Source organism: Cyprinus carpio, chromosome B18 (genome assembly GCF_018340385.1).
Source record: "Cyprinus carpio isolate SPL01 chromosome B18, ASM1834038v1, whole genome shotgun sequence".
NCBI classification, from domain to species: domain Eukaryota; kingdom Metazoa; phylum Chordata; class Actinopteri; order Cypriniformes; family Cyprinidae; genus Cyprinus; species Cyprinus carpio.
In genome coordinates this window covers 17,593,368-17,611,390 of record NC_056614.1, presented here as the reverse complement: position 1 = coordinate 17,611,390, position 18,023 = coordinate 17,593,368, and the positions used below count along the sequence as shown (strand labels likewise).

Below are 18,023 nucleotides of genomic sequence, written 5' to 3'. Positions count from 1 at the left end.
AAAAGGACGCCTGCGTCGTAACCCTCGTGACGTATATTAGGCGCGCTGTAATCAAATAGTTTTGAATCCTGTAAGTTTTTCATTCAAACGGATAGAATTTGGTAATTAAATATATATTTTGTTTTAAAACGAAGGGAATGGGATCAAAAATAGTTTCGGACGCCAACGCGTTTGTCAAATTTCTGAAGTGAGTTATTGTACCTTTCTCTTTTATTACGATTGACTGAACTTGAATAACTGGCATATTTGTCATATTTTTTGTTATGTGTAATTCATATGTTTATCTTATATTTTCTTTTCTCGCTTGTTTAAGGTTGTGTCAAGATGGAAATAAAGAGAACTGCACGTATATGGTAAAACTAAAATGTGTGCAGATGAATAGAAAAGATGTTCAGTCATGCGTATGGAAAACAAGTTATTTGTTTATTTATTTATTTCAGGATGATATTTCAGTACTACTGGTGGAGAAGGAAGAACTTCTGCACGACATAATCGGTGGAAACCAGCCTATCTTTGTCTGTGAGAAAGCAGTAAGTTAGTTTATGATGGCCTCATATATATATATATATATATATATATATATATATATATATATATATATATATATATATATATATATATATACATAGTATGTGTTATTCTTATTTACACTAAACATTATATAACATGTGAACTTATTTAATGAAAAGCAACCAAAGTGTGAACCAGAAGCTACAGAAACTACAGATGACACCAGTGTTGTTGAAGAAACTCTTTTTAAAGTGGAGCAAGATCTAGGGCCTCAGCCGCTCTCTGTCATGAAAGCAAGGTGAAAGGAGTTGCTTGTTGCAATATAGTACAATTGAAGAATTATTTTTCCCCTTTACCAAAGCTAAGCACTATAATAAAGAATTATTTTTACTCCCTTTCATTTACTAGCCAGCTATTGTCTTGGTACACCATGGCTCAAAACCCCAACATGCCTCAGGTGGGAGCCCCAGGGACTCTGCACCCTCTGTGGGTGCGTTGTGACAAATTGGACCCATGTGCCACTGCCTGGCTTGGAGTAGAAACTGTCTATAGTGGGAACAAAACCAGTGGTGTCAAACTGTATACAGTCAGCTGCAAAGGTAGTAGTGCTTATTTGATACTCATGCATTATTCAAAGGGATAAGCACCCATAAAGAAAGACAAAATCTTTCCCAATGTTCTGCAGGTCCAACAGGAGATGAAACCTCTTTCACCAAACTGGATGAGCTTAAACAAGAGCATGAGAAAAGACACCATGCTTCTACAGTAAGATTTGTTTTTTGTCATTTAGCTCCAATAGGTTTCTCACTATTAGGTATCTGTTAAGAGTATTATGAATTTTTTTTTCTTTTTTTTTTCAGGTGGCGACCAAAGGCTATGCACAGTACAATCTGTTTTGCTCCTTAAAAGAGGAAAGCATGATATTTGAGTCCCAGAGCAGTGTAATAGCGAGTCTTACATGGAATAATGTGGAGAAAGTATTGGAGTGTCCTCTGTTGTCTTCTAAAGCATCTCTGGTCAGCATCAGTGCCGTGTCCAGTTCCCTTCGATGCTTTAGTCCCAAGTTTTGATCATACTGCCTCTTGAGGTTACTAAGTGATTTCTGTAGCTTTTTTTCCTATTTACAGAATATCAAAGTCTCAGTTGGAGACATGAGGAGTCCATTGTATCAGACCTATAAAGAGATGGAGTTCCTTCTGGTAAGTGTTAGAAATAAATAGTTTAATTTTAATGTTATTTATATACTATTTTGGTGTTTTGTTTTAAGATTTTCAGGTGTCATTTTAATTTTAGTTAAAGGGTTTTAGTAATTTAGTTATTTGCTTTTATCATTTGTTTTAAAAAAAAAGAGTATAATTAACTTTAATTTAATTTTAGTTGTCATTTTAGTATTTTAATTTAATGTCATTTTAACTTAATTTTAATAAAAAGCATTTTAAGTTTAAGTTTGTGTGAAATTTATATTTTATGTTGTTTCAGCTTTGTTTCAATTAATGAAAAGTATTTTAAATAGTTTTTGTTTTAGTTGACAATAACAATGTTTTTCTGTAATAAATCATAAGTAAAAAAAACTTACTATATCAAAAAAAAATTATATTATATTATTAATATGTAATTATAATAATTTTCATGCCATCAGTATTTATTGTTTTTGTTTTAAAACATTTGACTAGGCTCTAGCAGAGGGTTTGAGAACAGGAGAAACTGAATGGTTGGAACCAATGGAGACTCAGTCTGCAGTGGACTTGACCAGAGCACTTATTGAGGGTATAGCAGCTGTGCTGATTAATTTGTGTACTGTATGTGCTGTATACATAGCAAGAAACCATCAATATAAACGCTGCTGATGGTCAGTCCTTGAATTTTTTGCTTTTAAGCGTAGCATGTGCAGTTTGAGGGAGATAATTTGCTGGTTTATGAAGCTGTTTTTCTCCTTTGTTTTAGAGCTTGAGAATGTTGGACAAGGAGCACCAGGACACACTGCCAAAACGTCTGAGGTAAATGAATAATATAATATTAACAGCACAATTCTTCATTCACTTTTATTATATATTGTCAGGTAAATTCTAATTTTGTGTTCCAGTAAAGAAGAAAGATTCATACAGATTTGGAATTAATGGGTAAACAATGGCAATTTAATTTAATTTATGTTCGAACTATCCATTTGATCTTTTATAACAGAAACAGAAAGCTAAGACAGATGCTATAGCAGCCTTCAGCTCAATGGTGATTGCGAGAGGAGACCTGGACTTTACAGAACAACTGTGGGAGAAGATGAGGAAGAGTAAATATTACCTTTGGGAATTTTCATGAAATACAGAAAAACATCATTACTGAAACCAAATTTAATATACATATATTATTATTTTTTTCTCATAGGTGTAACTTCATATCAAGACATAACAGAATGCCTGAGAATTGTTGTCAAAGCAGTGAAACTTGGTAAAATCAAACCATGGGTGTGTGCAGCTTCATGTCTGTTTAAATGCACTAAAGATTTTTTTTTGGTTAACCATTGTGAATAAACATGATCTAACATTTTTATTCTTTTTTCAGCATAAATATTTAATAATTATGTAATGAGGGTATTGTTTTCCTTAGATCCACAAAGACAGCAATAGCACTCTTAGTAAGCTAATCCTGCAGTCGTACCAGCAGCAGATAGACGCCATGCCTCTCACTGGCCTCACACCTGCTAATATGCTGCTAGAGCTCGGCCTGGACAAGATCAGGAAAGACTTCATCAACTACCTTGTTGGTACATGCATTTTCAAATTTCATAAAAAATTTTTTTTTGGTGTATAGTTCACTTCATCTCTTAATTACCTAAATAAAATGTTAGTTTTTAGATACACTTTGAGAAGCAGATTGAAGACTTAATTCTGATGTTATTCTTTTTTAGGAAAGGAACTTACAACGCTCAACTATTTGGTAGAAAACGACTTTTTACTTGTTAATTTTTTTTCTACAATTTAGATAAATACTAGTATGCACTGTATTTTTTTTTTTTATACATTTTATTTGTAATTTTTAGAGATACTACTTGGACACAGAGGTGGACCTGCAGGAGCAGGTGATGAGAGTGAGGAAACTGCACCATCTGCTGGAGATCCTGGGCACCTGCAGCACTTTCCTCAGTCTTCCTCATGATCGTCTCTTCCTTTTCACTCAGTAAGCTTCCTGCCCTTTCCAGAAATTATATATTAATCAAATGGTGATTCAAAATGTAGAGAAATAATATACAGTGGGGAAAATATTTATTTGACCACCTGCTGATTTTGTAAGTTTGCCCACTCACAAAGAAATTAAGGGTCTGTCATTTTTATGGTAGGTTTATTTTAATGGATAGAGACAGAATACTGACCAAAAAATCCAGAAAAAACACATTATATAAAGGTTAGAGATTGATTTCCATTTCAGTGAGTGAAATAAGTATTTGATCCCCTACCAACCAGCAAGAATTCTGGCTCCCACCGATTGGTTATGTGCCCATGTGGAACACAGATTAGTCCTGTCACTTTAAGAAGTTACTCTTAATGTCAGCTCGTTTGGTGTATAAAAGACACCTGTCCACACAATCTGTATCTTCCATTCCAACCTCTCCCACCACCATGGGCAAGACCAAAGAGCTTTCAAAGGATATCAGAGACAAGATTGTAGATCACGGCTTGAATGGGCTACAAGACCATCAGCAAGAAGCTTGGTGAGAAGGAGACAACTGTTGGTGCGATTATTCGGAAATGAAAGAAATACAAAACAACCATCAGTCGGCCTCGGTCTGGAGCTCCGTGCAAGAGCTTGCCTCAAGGGGTAAGGATGATCATGAGAAAGGTGAGGGATCAGACCCAAACTACACGTGAGGAGCTTGTTAATGATCTTAAGGCAGTTGGGACCACAGTCACCAAGCAAACCATTGGTAACACACTACGTCGCAATGGACTGAAATCCTGTACAGGCCCGTTTAAAGTTTGCCAAAGAACATATAATGATTCAGAGAAGGCTTGGGAGAAAGTGCCAAACGACAGCCAAGAAACCTTAAGGATTTAGAGAGAACCTGTAAAGAGGAGTGGATCAAAATCCCTCCTGGAAAGTGTTCAAACCTGGTGACCAACTACAAAAAACCTCTTACCTCTCTGCTTGCCAACAAGGGTTTCTGCGCCAAGTACTAAGTCAGGTTTTGCTTGGGGATCAAATACTTATTTCACTCACTGAAATGCAAAACAATTTCTATTGTTTCTATAATGTGTTTTTTCTGGATTTTTTGGTCGGTATTCTGTCTCTATCCATTAAAATAAACCTACCATAAAAATGACAGACCCTTCATTTTTTTGTAAGTGGACAAACTTACAAAATCAGCAGGGGATCAGATAAATATTTTCCCCACTGTATCATACCATTTGTTTCACAAGAAATGTTTTATTTATTTATTTATTTTTTTACTTCAGAGAGCACTGCAGATCCCTTAATTGCATTGGGGATGGTGCATAGCAAGAGAATTAAACAGATGAAACAGCTAATTTCAGTAGTTAGATCTTACATGTTTCTAACCATGATATTTGATAACAGGTCCTGTTTGCAATACTACAAAACATCCAACTATGATGAGGACCATGTCTTCCAGCTGCAAATTAAGCCTGCGCTTATTAGCTATTTTTATGAGAAGTGAGTATTTGCTGCATTTCTTATGAGCTGTCATATTCTCTCTGTATAATTCTTCCAGTTGATGTAAGACATATTAAACAGAATAATGATATTTGTAAGTATGAATTAATATATGTTTGTTATTCTCTCAGGGAGCAGCCTTTCTCTTGGGCAATGGAGGTGTCCAGTGGACAAGGGTCAAAGGAAGTCAAGACAGCATTGTATCTCAGTGACAAGCCTCTAGTAGACCACATTAGTTTTGACTTAGGTGAAGTCACTAGCTGATTTTTTTCACTTGCTGTTTTAGTTTTATATCTTTTGTTGTTAAGTTAATTGAAACAAACATGACATTTTTAAATGATTTGGTCGCACACATGCAGATGTACCCCTAGATGAGTCTGTGAATGGAGAAAGTGAGAAGATGTTTTACTACAGGACCACGGTGAGCTGTAGTCTCATCAGCTTCACTTAACAACGGTAAGACTCCATTTCATAGAAACAAACTCACAGAAAATGTCATTTCAAATGTCAAATACCATATTTATTTGTTTTTTTTTTATGCAGTCGTTTTAATTTGTTTATGCACAATATTGTTCAAAAGTCTGGGGCCATTATTATTATTATTATTATTTTTTTAAAGAAGAGTCATGATCACCAGTTCTTCATTTATTTGATTTATTGATTGATACAGTCAAAAACGGTATTGTGAAACATTATTCAAATTTTATATAACTGTGCTGCTTAATATTTCTGTGGAAACAGTGTTACTTTTTTTCAGGATTTTTTGATGAATAGAAAGTTCAAAAGAACAGCATTTATTTGAAATAATTTTTTTTTTAGCATTTTACATGTCATTTGATCCATTTAATGCATCCTTGCTGAATAAAAATATAAATTTCCTAAAAAATCGTACTGACCCCAAACTTATGAACAGTAGAGTATATGCAACCACTTCAGTTTGCAGAAGTTTAAGCTTCAACAGGGTTTAAGACAACTAATTTAGTCCACATAGAGATAAGTAATTTCCAAAAGCAGATGACTATTTGGCTATATCATTGAAATTCAGCATAGTGTCCTTAACCTCAATGCAAATAGTATTAACTAAGAAACAAGGGCCGAATTCAGTTTGTTTCTTTTAAAAAAAAAAGTCAGCTAGTTTCGTTTGCGGAGTAGGAACATGAGAAAGACAGCACTGATCAAAATGCAGAGGGTGCACACTGTAGGAACCACAACCTCGGTCACCATCTCCATGTGGCTGGTTAAAGGATCTGAAATGTATACACAAACGTGTTTATCAGTCCAGACATAATAGCATAGCCCAGTTTCACACTGCTTTTGCGCAACAGAGCACTCAAAGGGTTAATGTAGTTCTCTTCTAGCTATTGTGTGTGTGTGTGGTGGCTTACCATGAATAAGTCTTAGAATATTGGCAGCTGTATTCCGCTGTTCCTCTAATGAAGAGAGAGAAATAATCTTAGGATGGCAGGAAGACACATTAACTCTTTGAGGGCGCTGTGTAAGCTCACAATAAAGCAGCACAGTCGACTGGGTTATAAGCAAAAGGGCAGCATACTATTCACATCAAGCATATTTTAGTTTTATACTTCTATTGGCTGTTTGTTTGAGGATTATGCAGCACATACAGTATTTCAGTTTGATTCATCTAAATAGTATTAAGAGTATTAGCAAAAGCCACATTTTAAGTTTCTGATTAAAAAGATTTCAGAATCTTGATAATCAGATGATTATTTGCTGATGATCAAAACTTTACCAAAGCAAGCTTTTCAAAGCGGTAGACAGTTCATTAAGTGTATGTAGACTGAATTCCTGGTCTCCAGTCCATAAGCAGTATGTCATTGTGATTTATGAAATTGCACCTGATTAAACCTTGACAACATAGCATGTAATTTATTATAATAATAGTGTGCAACAGTCAGGTTCCACAAGTTAAAAAAAACAAATATATATTTTTAATGATAACTTACAACTACATTCTAAGTTGTTCATTGATGGTATATGAAGATATATTATTTTGTTGAAACCATCAGCCCCCATCAGTTTTTTTTAACCAATTTCTTTTAGTCTAGTTTTAGTTTAGTACTTTTAGTTTTCTTTTAGTCTTAAAAAACTTTTCTGGTGAAAAACTACATTACCCAAGACTCTGCAAATCTCCAATCAGAGAATTGAAACAAGCACAGCGTGCCAAAAAAAAAACCCTCTTTAGTTCTTTCCCTCATTAAGTGCACTGTCAAAGTACCTTTTGTCTTTTTGCAGAATGTTCAAATACTTTTTTGTTTCTAATCAAGTTTGTAATGTTATGAGTTGCATTTTTGCTGATTGGTTTGGTTCATAGCCTATATCTCTTTTTAAAAAGAAAGAAAGTAAAATGAATGGGAAACATAACTTTCAGAACCAAGGCCATGAAAAGTGGGTGTGCACTGTTGCGCACTATTATAGCTCGTCCTAATGAAATAAGGCTTCGCAGTGTATTGACCCTTTAATCAAAGGTGCTCCAATAGCTGATCTGGTTATTTCTTTATGGTGACATTTAATTAAAAATATATGTACTGTGGAGCCATTATAACATCATTCATTGAAGCTTGTAAAATATGGCCCCTGAAGACTAGAGACATTTCAGCTTCCCAAGATTAGAGACGGCCAGAACTGGAGTTGCTTAAAAAGTTCTTTTTATCCAACTACACCACACAATCATTCTGAGGTTTTTAAAGACTTTGTCAGAAGAACAAGTTACTTCAATATGTACCCTAGTGTTTAAATTTCATCATGCACTGGCCAAACCTTTGGCATCTCTACATGATCTTTCTTTTCATTGGATTTGCTTCTAGCTGGAGGGGCAAACATAGAAAAATCCCGTTAGAGGTTTCGGCTCAGTCTCTGTTTCAGACCTCCCCAAAAGTCTTTGTCAATCCATTCTCATGGCAAGCATACCGAGTCCCTATGGACACTAATGGCTAAGTAGAAACCTAGTCAAACCACAAATGAGGTTAGCATAATAAAACAGAAGAATGTTCTCATGTACTGTTCAAGAGGAATTTGTTCCCATTGAATTTGTTCTTGATTAAAGACTACATGATTATTTCTTTTAGTCTGTGACCAACAAAGGGAATTTTTCCATGTATGCCCCGGTTCTTCAACGAAGTTCGAATCAATGATCCACTGACCTGCAGCCAGGAGCTGATTGCTGGTGGAGCAAGTCTCTGTAGCCTTCATTTTCCAGTTCTCAACCTGCCAATGATGATGATTCAGAGCATACTGTCATTGTCTCATTTATTCATACTGTTCTCTTACAGATAGCGGCTTGCGCAGATGGGCACTCATTTCAGGATTCTGTCTTTTTATATGGTATTTTAACTTGACTGTTTAATTCAGTTAATTACACCACCTTTAATACATAGTTTATATAAACATTTAAGTATAAAATTGTTTATATGGTTTTGTATCATCTAAAAATAAACATTTGGAACATGTCCAAGGCAACTAGAGTTTGTTCAATATAAGACGACTGAAAAATAATTAGAAAATACCATTTATATGGTAATTACATACTAATCTTGGGGTTCCTCCAAGATGGTTTTGTTGGTAGATAACCAAATGAGGTTGTTGGTGTGTTCACCCTAAACAGCTATTTAATTGGAAATGCTCGACTCCACAAACATTTTCATTGACTCTAAATAGCATGTTTCAATACCAAAACAGATGCTCTAATCCAAATAGTACTGCAAGACAGCTGTCAAACAATCTGGAACAGAATCAGTTCATTCAAAATGTTAATCAGCAAGTAAACAGCACTTTACTTAAAAATGGCTTTATTATTTAACTATGAATGTGTGGTATGTGATTTGGTTCCCTCCACAGTTTTGTAGTCTTTTAGGTACTGTATTTATGGTTTAGCTAGAGTCGTTGCAAAATATTAAACTGACATTTTATGTTAAAACTGAAAACATAAAAAAAAAGAAACTGTTACTTTTATATATCTCTAGGACTAGGTAATTATGTCTTTCATTCTTTTTTAAGGGATAGTTCACCCAAAAATAAAATTTGATGTTTATCTGCTTACCCCCAGGGCATCTAAGATGTAGGTGACTTTGTTTCTTCAGTAGAACACAAATTATGATTTTTAACTCCAGCCGTTGCAGCCTCTATTGACACTCCTAATTGAGATTGTAGATAGAGTGTCAATGGTCCTTTTGAGAGATAGGTGGTGGTAATGCACTTATAAGTCTGCGACCCACCATAAAGCAAGAAGAAGAAGATGATGCCTCAGGGGCCTGCTGATGTGAATGTGCATTCACAAGAGTTCTAACAGTTTGGATATTGCGTGAATCAGAGGTAATAAACGATATAAAAACTGTTCAGTTTCTTGCACAGACTGATCATTTTGTGTCTTTACACATCAATGTATCGTCACGAGCCGCAGGGTTTAATTTGGATTTGTCTTTGCATGTTTTTTTTTACTCTCATAGATTTTGTTACCATTGCCATGCATTATACGGCTGAGAGACTGCAACGGCTGGAGTTAAAAGTCATAATTTGTGTTCTACTGAGGAAACAAAGTCAGCTACATCTTGGATGCCCTGGGGGTGAGCAGATAAACATCAAATTTTCATTTTTGGGTGAACTATCCCTTTTAGTAAATCATAATGTAAACTTATTTCAGCAAAATAGATGTACCTCTCTCTGATTGGGAAATCCATTAGACTTAATGATGCGCTTGTAGAACTGAACAGAGGCCTTGGGGTAGCGAGGCTTATTTTTGTTCTTGAAGTCCACATAGTAAAGGCCAAACCTCTCTGAATAGCCCTCATCCCACTCAAACTTGTCCAGAAGGGACCAAGCGGTGTAGCCCTTTACATTCACTCCATCCCTGATAGCTGCAGGTTAACAACAAATAAAATACAGTATAATTTGTGATGATTCTCTCATCATTTACACCATCATGTCATTCCAAATGACTTTTGATGTTATTGAAAACGAAAGTTAATGGGGTCCAATATTGTTTTGTACCCCACTGACTTCCATTATATGGACAAAAACAGTTTAAACATTCTTCAAAAGATCCTTTGTGTTCCTCAGAAGGATGTAAGTCATACTAGTTTGAAACAACATGAGGGTGAGTAAATGACAGAATTTCAATTTTTGGGTGACCCATCCCTTTACTCATTTTTGGACTAGTTACCTTTAAGCATCTCATTGATGTACCCCTTGTAATACTGTATCCTCCAGTCATCACACAGCTCTGTGCACATCATCTTCTCCGAGACCCCATTCTCAGTGATGAAGATCACGGGGTTCCCATATTGAGTCTTTAGAAAGTCAAAGAGCGTAAGTTTAAAGTTGTCAATTCATGACATGACACTGTAACAAAGACATTATATTATGAAACAAGATCAAAGATTCAGCATGAGGAAATGATGTGAAATGGTGCCTTTTAAACAATGAAAGCCTTTGTGCACCTTTATAAAGTTGAGCAGACGGCGGAAGCCCCAAGGAACAGAGTAGAGCCACTCCGAACCAGGATCAGGCCAACGTGGGTCGACCAGCTCTGCTACATCCCGATCTGAGAAGTAGGTGGAGCCACGGTTGAAAGGGAAGTTCTTTTGGGTTATGTAGCGTGTGGTGAAGTGCCCCACACCTAGGAAATCAGAGGTGCCTTTGATGTAACTCTTCTCCTGAGAAGAAAAGGTGGGAAGGCGGGACGTTCCCAAACCCTGCTGTGCGCTTTTCCTCCCTTGGATACAAAATTGTTATTAATATGCCAGATTGCACCATTCTTAACCTCACATATTCAACATCTACTTAGCAACAGTACCTATGAAATCCTTCATCACTTGAGGATAATCTCCATGAAAGATAGGTGTAGCAAACCAGCCTATGTAAAACTGTACATATCTCTCTGCAGCCTCAATGTCCTTCTGGTTAGTGATGTCCACAGGCTCTCCCCAGTCCCCAGACAGTGAAATACCCACCATACCTAGAGAAGAAAGCACTCAGAGGGTGTGATTTTTAAAAAAAATAAAATAAAAACTAGGGCTGTCAAATGATTAATCAAGATTAATCACAAACAAAAAAAAAGTTTTGTTTACATAATATATGTATGTGTACAGGGTATATTTATTATGTATATATAAATACACACACATAAATTATATATTTAGAAAATATTTACATGTATATACATTTATATATTTATATTCTTATATTTTATATTATATATTTAATATATAACATAACATATTCTTCTTAAATATATACATGCATGTGTGTGTATTTATATATACATAATAAATATACACAGTATACACACATATATTATGTAAACAAAACTTTTATTTTGGATGTGACTAATCGTGATTAATCATCTGACAGCACTAATAAAAACTTATAGACACTGATAAGCTCATATACCTCTTTGTTTGTTTCGCCACTGAGTATCGTAAGTGTGCCAAACCTTAGCATGTGCCTGTTAGTAAACCAACACAAACAATATTGTACAATAACTCCATTCTGAAATATGATACAATATCACATCAAGGAATTAAGTGTTACCTTAATGATGTGGTGAGCTGCTCTGTAGGCCCCAGTGCCCCTGAGCTTCAGTCCTGGAGCATGTTCTCCAGTTTCATATCCTTCCACTGCCACTGACTGACACACAATGAGCATTAATAAGCTCATCCTTTACACATTTCTTTAATTTGCTGTTATAAGATGAATAGAGTGAACATACCCATGGGTTATTAAAAGTTATCCAGTATTTGACACGGTCCCCATATCGTTCAAAGCAAAGATTGGCAAAGTCATTGAAATAATTAATCATACTGATGTTCTGCCATCCACCATATTTCTCCTGCAAAACCTGTCCAAATGTACAGACAAAATGATGGAATGATAAAACCTTCTTAAAAAGGTTAAGACTAATCCATTATTACTGCAGTCAATACAGTGGATGAATGAAATTCATTCAATGTGTATTCATCTTTTTACTTGTCAAATCTTGACAGATATTGTTAAAAAATAATGTTGAGAGGGTTAAGTAAATGAAAAATGAATCGAATTGGCTCTTTTTGGTTAGAAAATGAAAAGGAGGCTGTGATGGACAGGCGATCTGTTCGTTATCTTAAGGTCCTGCCACATTAGCAAAACTCTGACTTTATGTGGGCAAAAAAAGCAATTAAAGTTAATATGTAGGGATGTAGAGATATATAAAGCACAGCACATACAGAAATCACATTCTAACCAAGCAACTTTTTGGTGAACGCAGTGAAACCACATCCAACTTAAAACCGTTGCCAAATTTACGCAGCAAATTTTTCCGCTCTCACATGAACATCCCGATAGATTTTTGGATTAGACTTGCAACATTTCATCAACCAGCAGTAAATATGAATAACAATATCACATTTATTTTTTACAGCACGTTTTCCACAGTTTTTGTTTTATGCGCTTATTAATTTTATTACACAACGTTGCGTACGTTATCTGATTGAGCAAAAAGTCAAAAGCATTAAAGCCTTCTGCCTCACAGCCTTGTTTTAGTTCAAATAAAATATGCTAATTAAGATCTATTCATTGAAACGTTCTAGAGAGGTTAAATGAATCAGAATATAATATTTTAAATAGCGCTATTAGTAGGCCTATTGGATATATTCAGGAATACGCACCTGTGGCAGGTCCCAATGATAAAGAGTCACAATGGGAGTGATATTATGTTTAAGCAGCTCATCAATAAGAGCATTGTAATACTTCACTCCTTTCTCATTCACATGGTCAGCTGCAAATACACAAAAGTGGAGGTCAAACATTTTGGGAATATATTAAAATCCTACCTAGAGCTATGGATACTTACACCTGATTCCAGTTGGCATGATCCTAGGCCAGGAGATGGAAAACCGATAATGATTTAGATTCAGCTCTTTTATCAATGAAATATCATCCTATATGAGAAAATGAAGCAAAAATGTTGTTGCATTTCAGCTGGGGTATTTCATATTCAATGTCATAGCAAAAACCAGCATGGTCACCTTGAATTTGTAGTATCCCTCACATGAAGAGTCTCCAGTATCATTCAAGAACGTCTTTCCCTTCTTATGAGTGAACACATCCCAGATGCTCAGTCCTTTCCCATCTTTGTCCCAGGCTCCTTCTGTTTGATAGGCTGAACTGCCGGCGCCCCACGAAAATCCTGATAAAAATGAAATGAAACAGTCTTAAAAATTCTTTCAATATAAGTATTATTTGTCAGTTAATGCATTTAACTTTCATCATTGATATCCATGCAGATCAATTCATTTTCCAAAGGCTATAATGTCTGAGAAAGGAATCCATTTAGTAATGGTGGCATCATACCATTTGGAAAAGCGCCATAATAGAAGGAGTCGTGGTTGTTCGCTGACCAGTCGAAGTCCTCAGCCGCAGACAGACACAACACCAGCACAAGCACATGACACGCTTGTCCAACACGGTGTGACAGCATCATATTCCAGATCTCAGCTCCAGCTCAGTGACTCTCATCAGTACCACACACTCCTGATTTGAGAGTTAGTTACCGTTTCACTAGACATCATCCATCGCTGTTACTAAACACAATGCAATTTGCCCAGTAATGAATGACCAAAACCTTTTTGCAACAACTAGAAAATTGCATTTTCACACTCGTACTCTTGATTTGAACATACCTTTCTCAGAACTGGCATTGATTCCAGATGGAACTGCCTTTCAAATCGATGAAAACTATCCCACACCTTGATATCACATCCAGTTTGGAAGTTTGAAGGTTGCCATACAGAGTCTGTTACTGTTCAGCTTGGGTGGCAAAGCACTGTGCTGTACTAAAGGTGGTCCCATGACCCCACTGTAGACCCAAAATCCTCCCTATTGAGGGTCAATGGACTGTGATCACATTTTGCAACGGTGGACAGATCTCCCACAAACAAGGGTTTTCACTCTGTAAGCAAAGTTAATGTTGGAGAGGCTGATACGCTTGTGTTTAATACAACAATGACAAGTGGGATAAACTGACCCAAATATTATACAACAGGTTTCAGGTCTTACTCTGACTTTTACGTTATTGAGTTATTGTGACTGAGTAATCCACTAACTCCACAATTAATGGAGGAAATAAAAAAATAATAATAATTACAAATGTAAAAAAACTGATGTATCCACAAACCTTGCTTTCTATATAAAACAGTATACTTAAAAATTTACAGATAAAAATATTTGTAAAACAAAATACACATTTTCTCCGGACCTCCAGACAATGTACGTGTAATACAGTGTTAAAGTTGAATTACAAATGTAAAAAAGTGATGTATCTACAAGCATGCTTTCTTTCTATATAAAATAATAGAAATAAAATAGTGTTAAATATAAAATATTAAATGCTTTTAAATTTATTTTGCACTATATATGAGGATATACATATTATTTCTAAAACAAGTATTTCAAAAATCTATTTTACACTTTAAGAATATAGAAATATTAAACATTCTTAAAGTTACTAGAGTACTATCTATATACTGTTGTTGCATCATTTTTCTCCACACCCTGCTCTTTTTGTGAAGTGTAGTACATTGTTAAAATGTAATCGCTAATTAAAAAATGTTTGATGTATCCATAAACCTTGCTTTCTATATAAAAAACAAAAATATTAAATATAAGCATTTATTCTGCACAATATAAAGGAGGATATACATATTTATTTCTAAAACATTCTATTTTGCACTTTCAGAACATATAAATATTAAACATTCTTAAAGTTATAAGAATATAAATTAATCTATTATTGTGGCTTCATTTGTCTCCGGATGTGCCCCTCTTTTTGTGAAGTGTAGTATACTGTTAACAGGTTTTTGGAAAATACTGAATGCTGGTAGTGTTTTTACTGCATTGCAGGTTTATGCAGTTGTGGTTGGGAGGGGGCAGTTTTCACAGAAACTGTAATTTATTATATTAATAATACTGGCCAACAGAGGAAATGCATCTGTCATCATATCTGATCAACATACTCGCCTTTATTAGCATGTACCTAGCTGTGTAAAGTAAAAATGTCATTCACACATCATACACTTACATCAAGGCAACACCAAAACACCAAACCAAACGACCTGCATCGCTCTGTTAAAGAAACAGTGCTAAGCTGAAGCACTTTAATATGCAATTACGCCGAGCACTGTCTTTAAGAAAACATAGGAACTCTCTGTACATCAACAATGCTGCACATGAAGTACAAAAAAGTTAGAATACTGGCTCAGCTAGAACAATTGTCATGCCCATGCATACACAACCTAGTCCACACACTCACTCCAAATAGAAAAGTACCTCTGCGAATACCTCACAACATCATGAACATGTACATACATAATACTTATCATCTGCTTTATAATCAAAATGCATTCAATCTGAAAGCAATACAATACAATATTAAATAAAGCCTATATAGTACAGCATCACTCGGTGAACACCATGAAATAGAATTGGTGCAATCTTTAATTTATATGTATTTAAAAAATACATAAAGTGCAGGCTTGGCCAACAGCACAGTAATAGGAGGAGTTGTATTTGTGCTACACATACTTTTGGAGGATTTTATAGATGGGTGAACCACCAACGGTTTATCTAAAGCAACACCAATCTAAGACAGAGAGACTGATGTAGTCTCTATCAGCATGCCAAATGTGCAGACTACACACCCAAACACAGGAGTAAATGATAACACCGTCTTTGCAGGCACAGTCAGTAGTCATCTTCATCTTCCTCATCTTCTAGCACCATATCGAGGTCGTCATCTGCATCATCATCCTCATCATCGTCCTCTTCCTCCTCCTCTTCTTCTTCCATGTCATAGTCTGTTTGAGCACCTAATACTAGTTTGGTCTGGTTGATCTCAGTCTCATCATCTAGGTTGACTTCCACCTGCGCACAGCAAATATAAACATCATAATTTGTCAAGAGAAACATTTTAATGGTCTTGACTTAAATTGTTTTTAAAAGAATAGCTTTAATAATTCTGAAGAAAGTCTCTTATGCTCACCCAGGCTTTATTTATTTCATTAAAAATAAGTAAAAACAGTAATATTGTGAAATATTGTTGTCATTTAAAATAACAGTTTCCTATTATTATATATTTTAAAATATATATATATTTTTTCTAACATTATAAATGTCTTTAATGGCACTCTTGATCAAAAAAAAAAAACTGATTAAACATTAAGAATAACATTAAAAATAAACTGATCCCAAAGTTTTGAATGTTAGTGTAATCTGAAAACTTTATCATAATTTAATCTCATGTTGTTCTGACCTGATTGTGTCATGTGACCAATAAAGATGCAGCAAGTTTAAAGGGATTGACCACAAATGTGAATTTATGATGCTTTTTTTCATTATGGAGTTTTGCAGTATAAAAAACTATTCACATTTGTTGTATGAAAGGCAATCTTAGAAATTCAACAAAAATAATAGGATAATAGAAAATAAGAGCACAAAATATTATTATACTTACTATTACTTTTATTAAATATTATTAAGTGTACTACTCCTTTAATGTAAATCACCAGTTCAGAATAATGGAAGAACAACATTTTTTTCTTTTTTGTTGTTTATTTACCTCAGGGGCAGGGGCTTCATTTGGGCTTTCTTCAGACTGGGCATTTATCATTGACCTCAGGGTCCCTTCCTCAAACTGATGAACATAAACAAATACAGAGAGCAGATTTATGCACAGAGACCACAATTATTATTATTATTTTTACACATGATTGTTATTACCTTAAGTCTGTTGAGCTGATCTTGCAGCATGACTTTTATTTTCAGAAGAGTCTCCTCTTCCTTCTTGAGCTCCTGAAGGCGACTCAGCATAGTGGATGAGTGTTTCTACAGCATTACTGCACACAAAACAAGAAGAGCATGTCTTTACTTTGCTCTATTACAGGACATGACCTCAGAATTAAGAAGCAAACATTTATTGCTTTTTATGAACTACAAATTACATTTAAACCATGTTAAAATTAACTGCACAGCCAGTTAGATGGAATTTGTAAACGTGCTTGCTGTTTGGTTCAGGAGTACATCATGTTCCTGATCTCCTGGGGTTTAAAGGCTGCTGTTGCTTTTCCTGGGAATTACGCGGTCATTCCATGAGTTATCGAGATTTATTCAGACATTTAATAGACATGTAAATAATGCATCTTCTAAACGGTTATTTTACTGACATTTTCTAATGTAAAACCGTGTCGAAACACATCTTACAATAATGTACTGTGCAGACTCAGCTCGTTTAGCAAACATGCTAGCGGAAATAAAAACAGTAACAAGCAATTTATCTCGTTTAGCGTTATTTCTTTTTCAGCCTCATAAACTAAACGACTTGACTTACTTTACTGATTCAACACGCACTGGGGAAAGTGCATGGTTTCGATTAAACCGCTCATTTATTTTCTTCTCAACTCCACAGTTGTAGCATTCTGAAGAACATGTCACGCGCACTTCAGCGCGCATGCGCATAAATCACATAAAAAATCCCTTAAAATTCCTTTCTTCTATATTATATAATATAATATACACTAAAAGACGATGCAACTATACATAATAATATAATAATATTTCGTTTTATGTATTTAATTTTTTTTTCTAGATTTTATTTTGTATGATTAAAATAACACGGTAAATATAAATGATAATGTCAGGGCATCTTTTGTAAGAATTTTGGCTTAAGAAAACCAATATACTGTTCTTAGATTTAAAATTGTTGTTATTTATTTAATTATATATTATCTTAGATTTAACTACCTATTCTTATTTGTCTATTAAGCTATTTTAAGCTTTCAGACTTCTAAATTTTATTTTAAAATAGT

At 34.9% G+C, this 18,023-nt stretch overlaps 3 protein-coding genes across 7 annotated transcripts; 1 reads left to right on the top strand and 2 right to left on the bottom strand.

The window, feature by feature from the left end:
* Positions 1-23: 23 nt before the first annotated feature.
* Positions 24-8,640, top strand: zwilch (zwilch kinetochore protein). 2 transcript variants are annotated; one of them, XM_042744114.1, is made up of 19 exons: positions 24-187; positions 314-353; positions 441-530; positions 690-808; positions 919-1,109; positions 1,196-1,275; positions 1,371-1,526; positions 1,638-1,709; positions 2,184-2,277; positions 2,455-2,507; positions 2,692-2,794; positions 2,890-2,969; positions 3,112-3,268; positions 3,413-3,441; positions 3,545-3,681; positions 5,077-5,172; positions 5,304-5,419; positions 5,532-5,628; positions 8,463-8,640. In XM_042744114.1, exons 1-18 carry the CDS (start codon positions 138-140, stop codon positions 5,621-5,623), a joined length of 1,755 nt encoding a protein of 584 aa, XP_042600048.1. In that variant the 5' UTR covers positions 24-137; the 3' UTR covers positions 5,624-5,628; positions 8,463-8,640. The 2 variants fall into 2 exon arrangements, with proteins under 2 accessions (XP_042600048.1, XP_042600049.1); XM_042744115.1 differs by lacking the exon at positions 8,463-8,640 and adding an exon at positions 8,259-8,375.
* LOC109092230 (lactase-like protein) lies at positions 5,970-14,420 on the bottom strand. Of its 4 annotated transcripts, XM_042744112.1 has the most exons (15): positions 13,845-14,413; positions 13,516-13,745; positions 13,191-13,351; positions 13,016-13,103; positions 12,831-12,940; positions 11,897-12,025; positions 11,719-11,814; positions 11,578-11,632; positions 10,982-11,143; positions 10,626-10,900; positions 10,349-10,475; positions 9,844-10,043; positions 8,334-8,397; positions 6,558-6,602; positions 5,970-6,419 (listed from the first exon to the last, which is right to left on the bottom strand). In XM_042744112.1, exons 2-15 carry the CDS (start codon positions 13,643-13,645, stop codon positions 6,304-6,306), a joined length of 1,758 nt encoding a protein of 585 aa, XP_042600046.1. In that variant the 5' UTR covers positions 13,646-13,745; positions 13,845-14,413; the 3' UTR covers positions 5,970-6,303. The 4 variants fall into 4 exon arrangements, with proteins under 4 accessions (XP_042600046.1, XP_042600047.1, XP_042600045.1 ...); XM_042744113.1 differs by lacking the exon at positions 6,558-6,602 and having other exon boundaries at positions 13,845-14,414; XM_042744111.1 differs by lacking the exons at positions 5,970-6,419; positions 6,558-6,602 and having other exon boundaries at positions 7,173-8,397; positions 13,516-13,695; positions 13,845-14,420.
* A 742-nt stretch (positions 14,421-15,162) lies between these two features.
* snapc5 (small nuclear RNA activating complex, polypeptide 5) lies at positions 15,163-17,672 on the bottom strand. Its single transcript, XM_042744116.1, has 4 exons — positions 17,546-17,672; positions 16,939-17,054; positions 16,778-16,852; positions 15,163-16,083 (listed from the first exon to the last, which is right to left on the bottom strand). Exons 2-4 carry the CDS (start codon positions 17,026-17,028, stop codon positions 15,904-15,906), a joined length of 345 nt encoding a protein of 114 aa, XP_042600050.1. The 5' UTR covers positions 17,029-17,054; positions 17,546-17,672; the 3' UTR covers positions 15,163-15,903.
* Between the last annotated feature and the right edge of the window lie 351 nt (positions 17,673-18,023).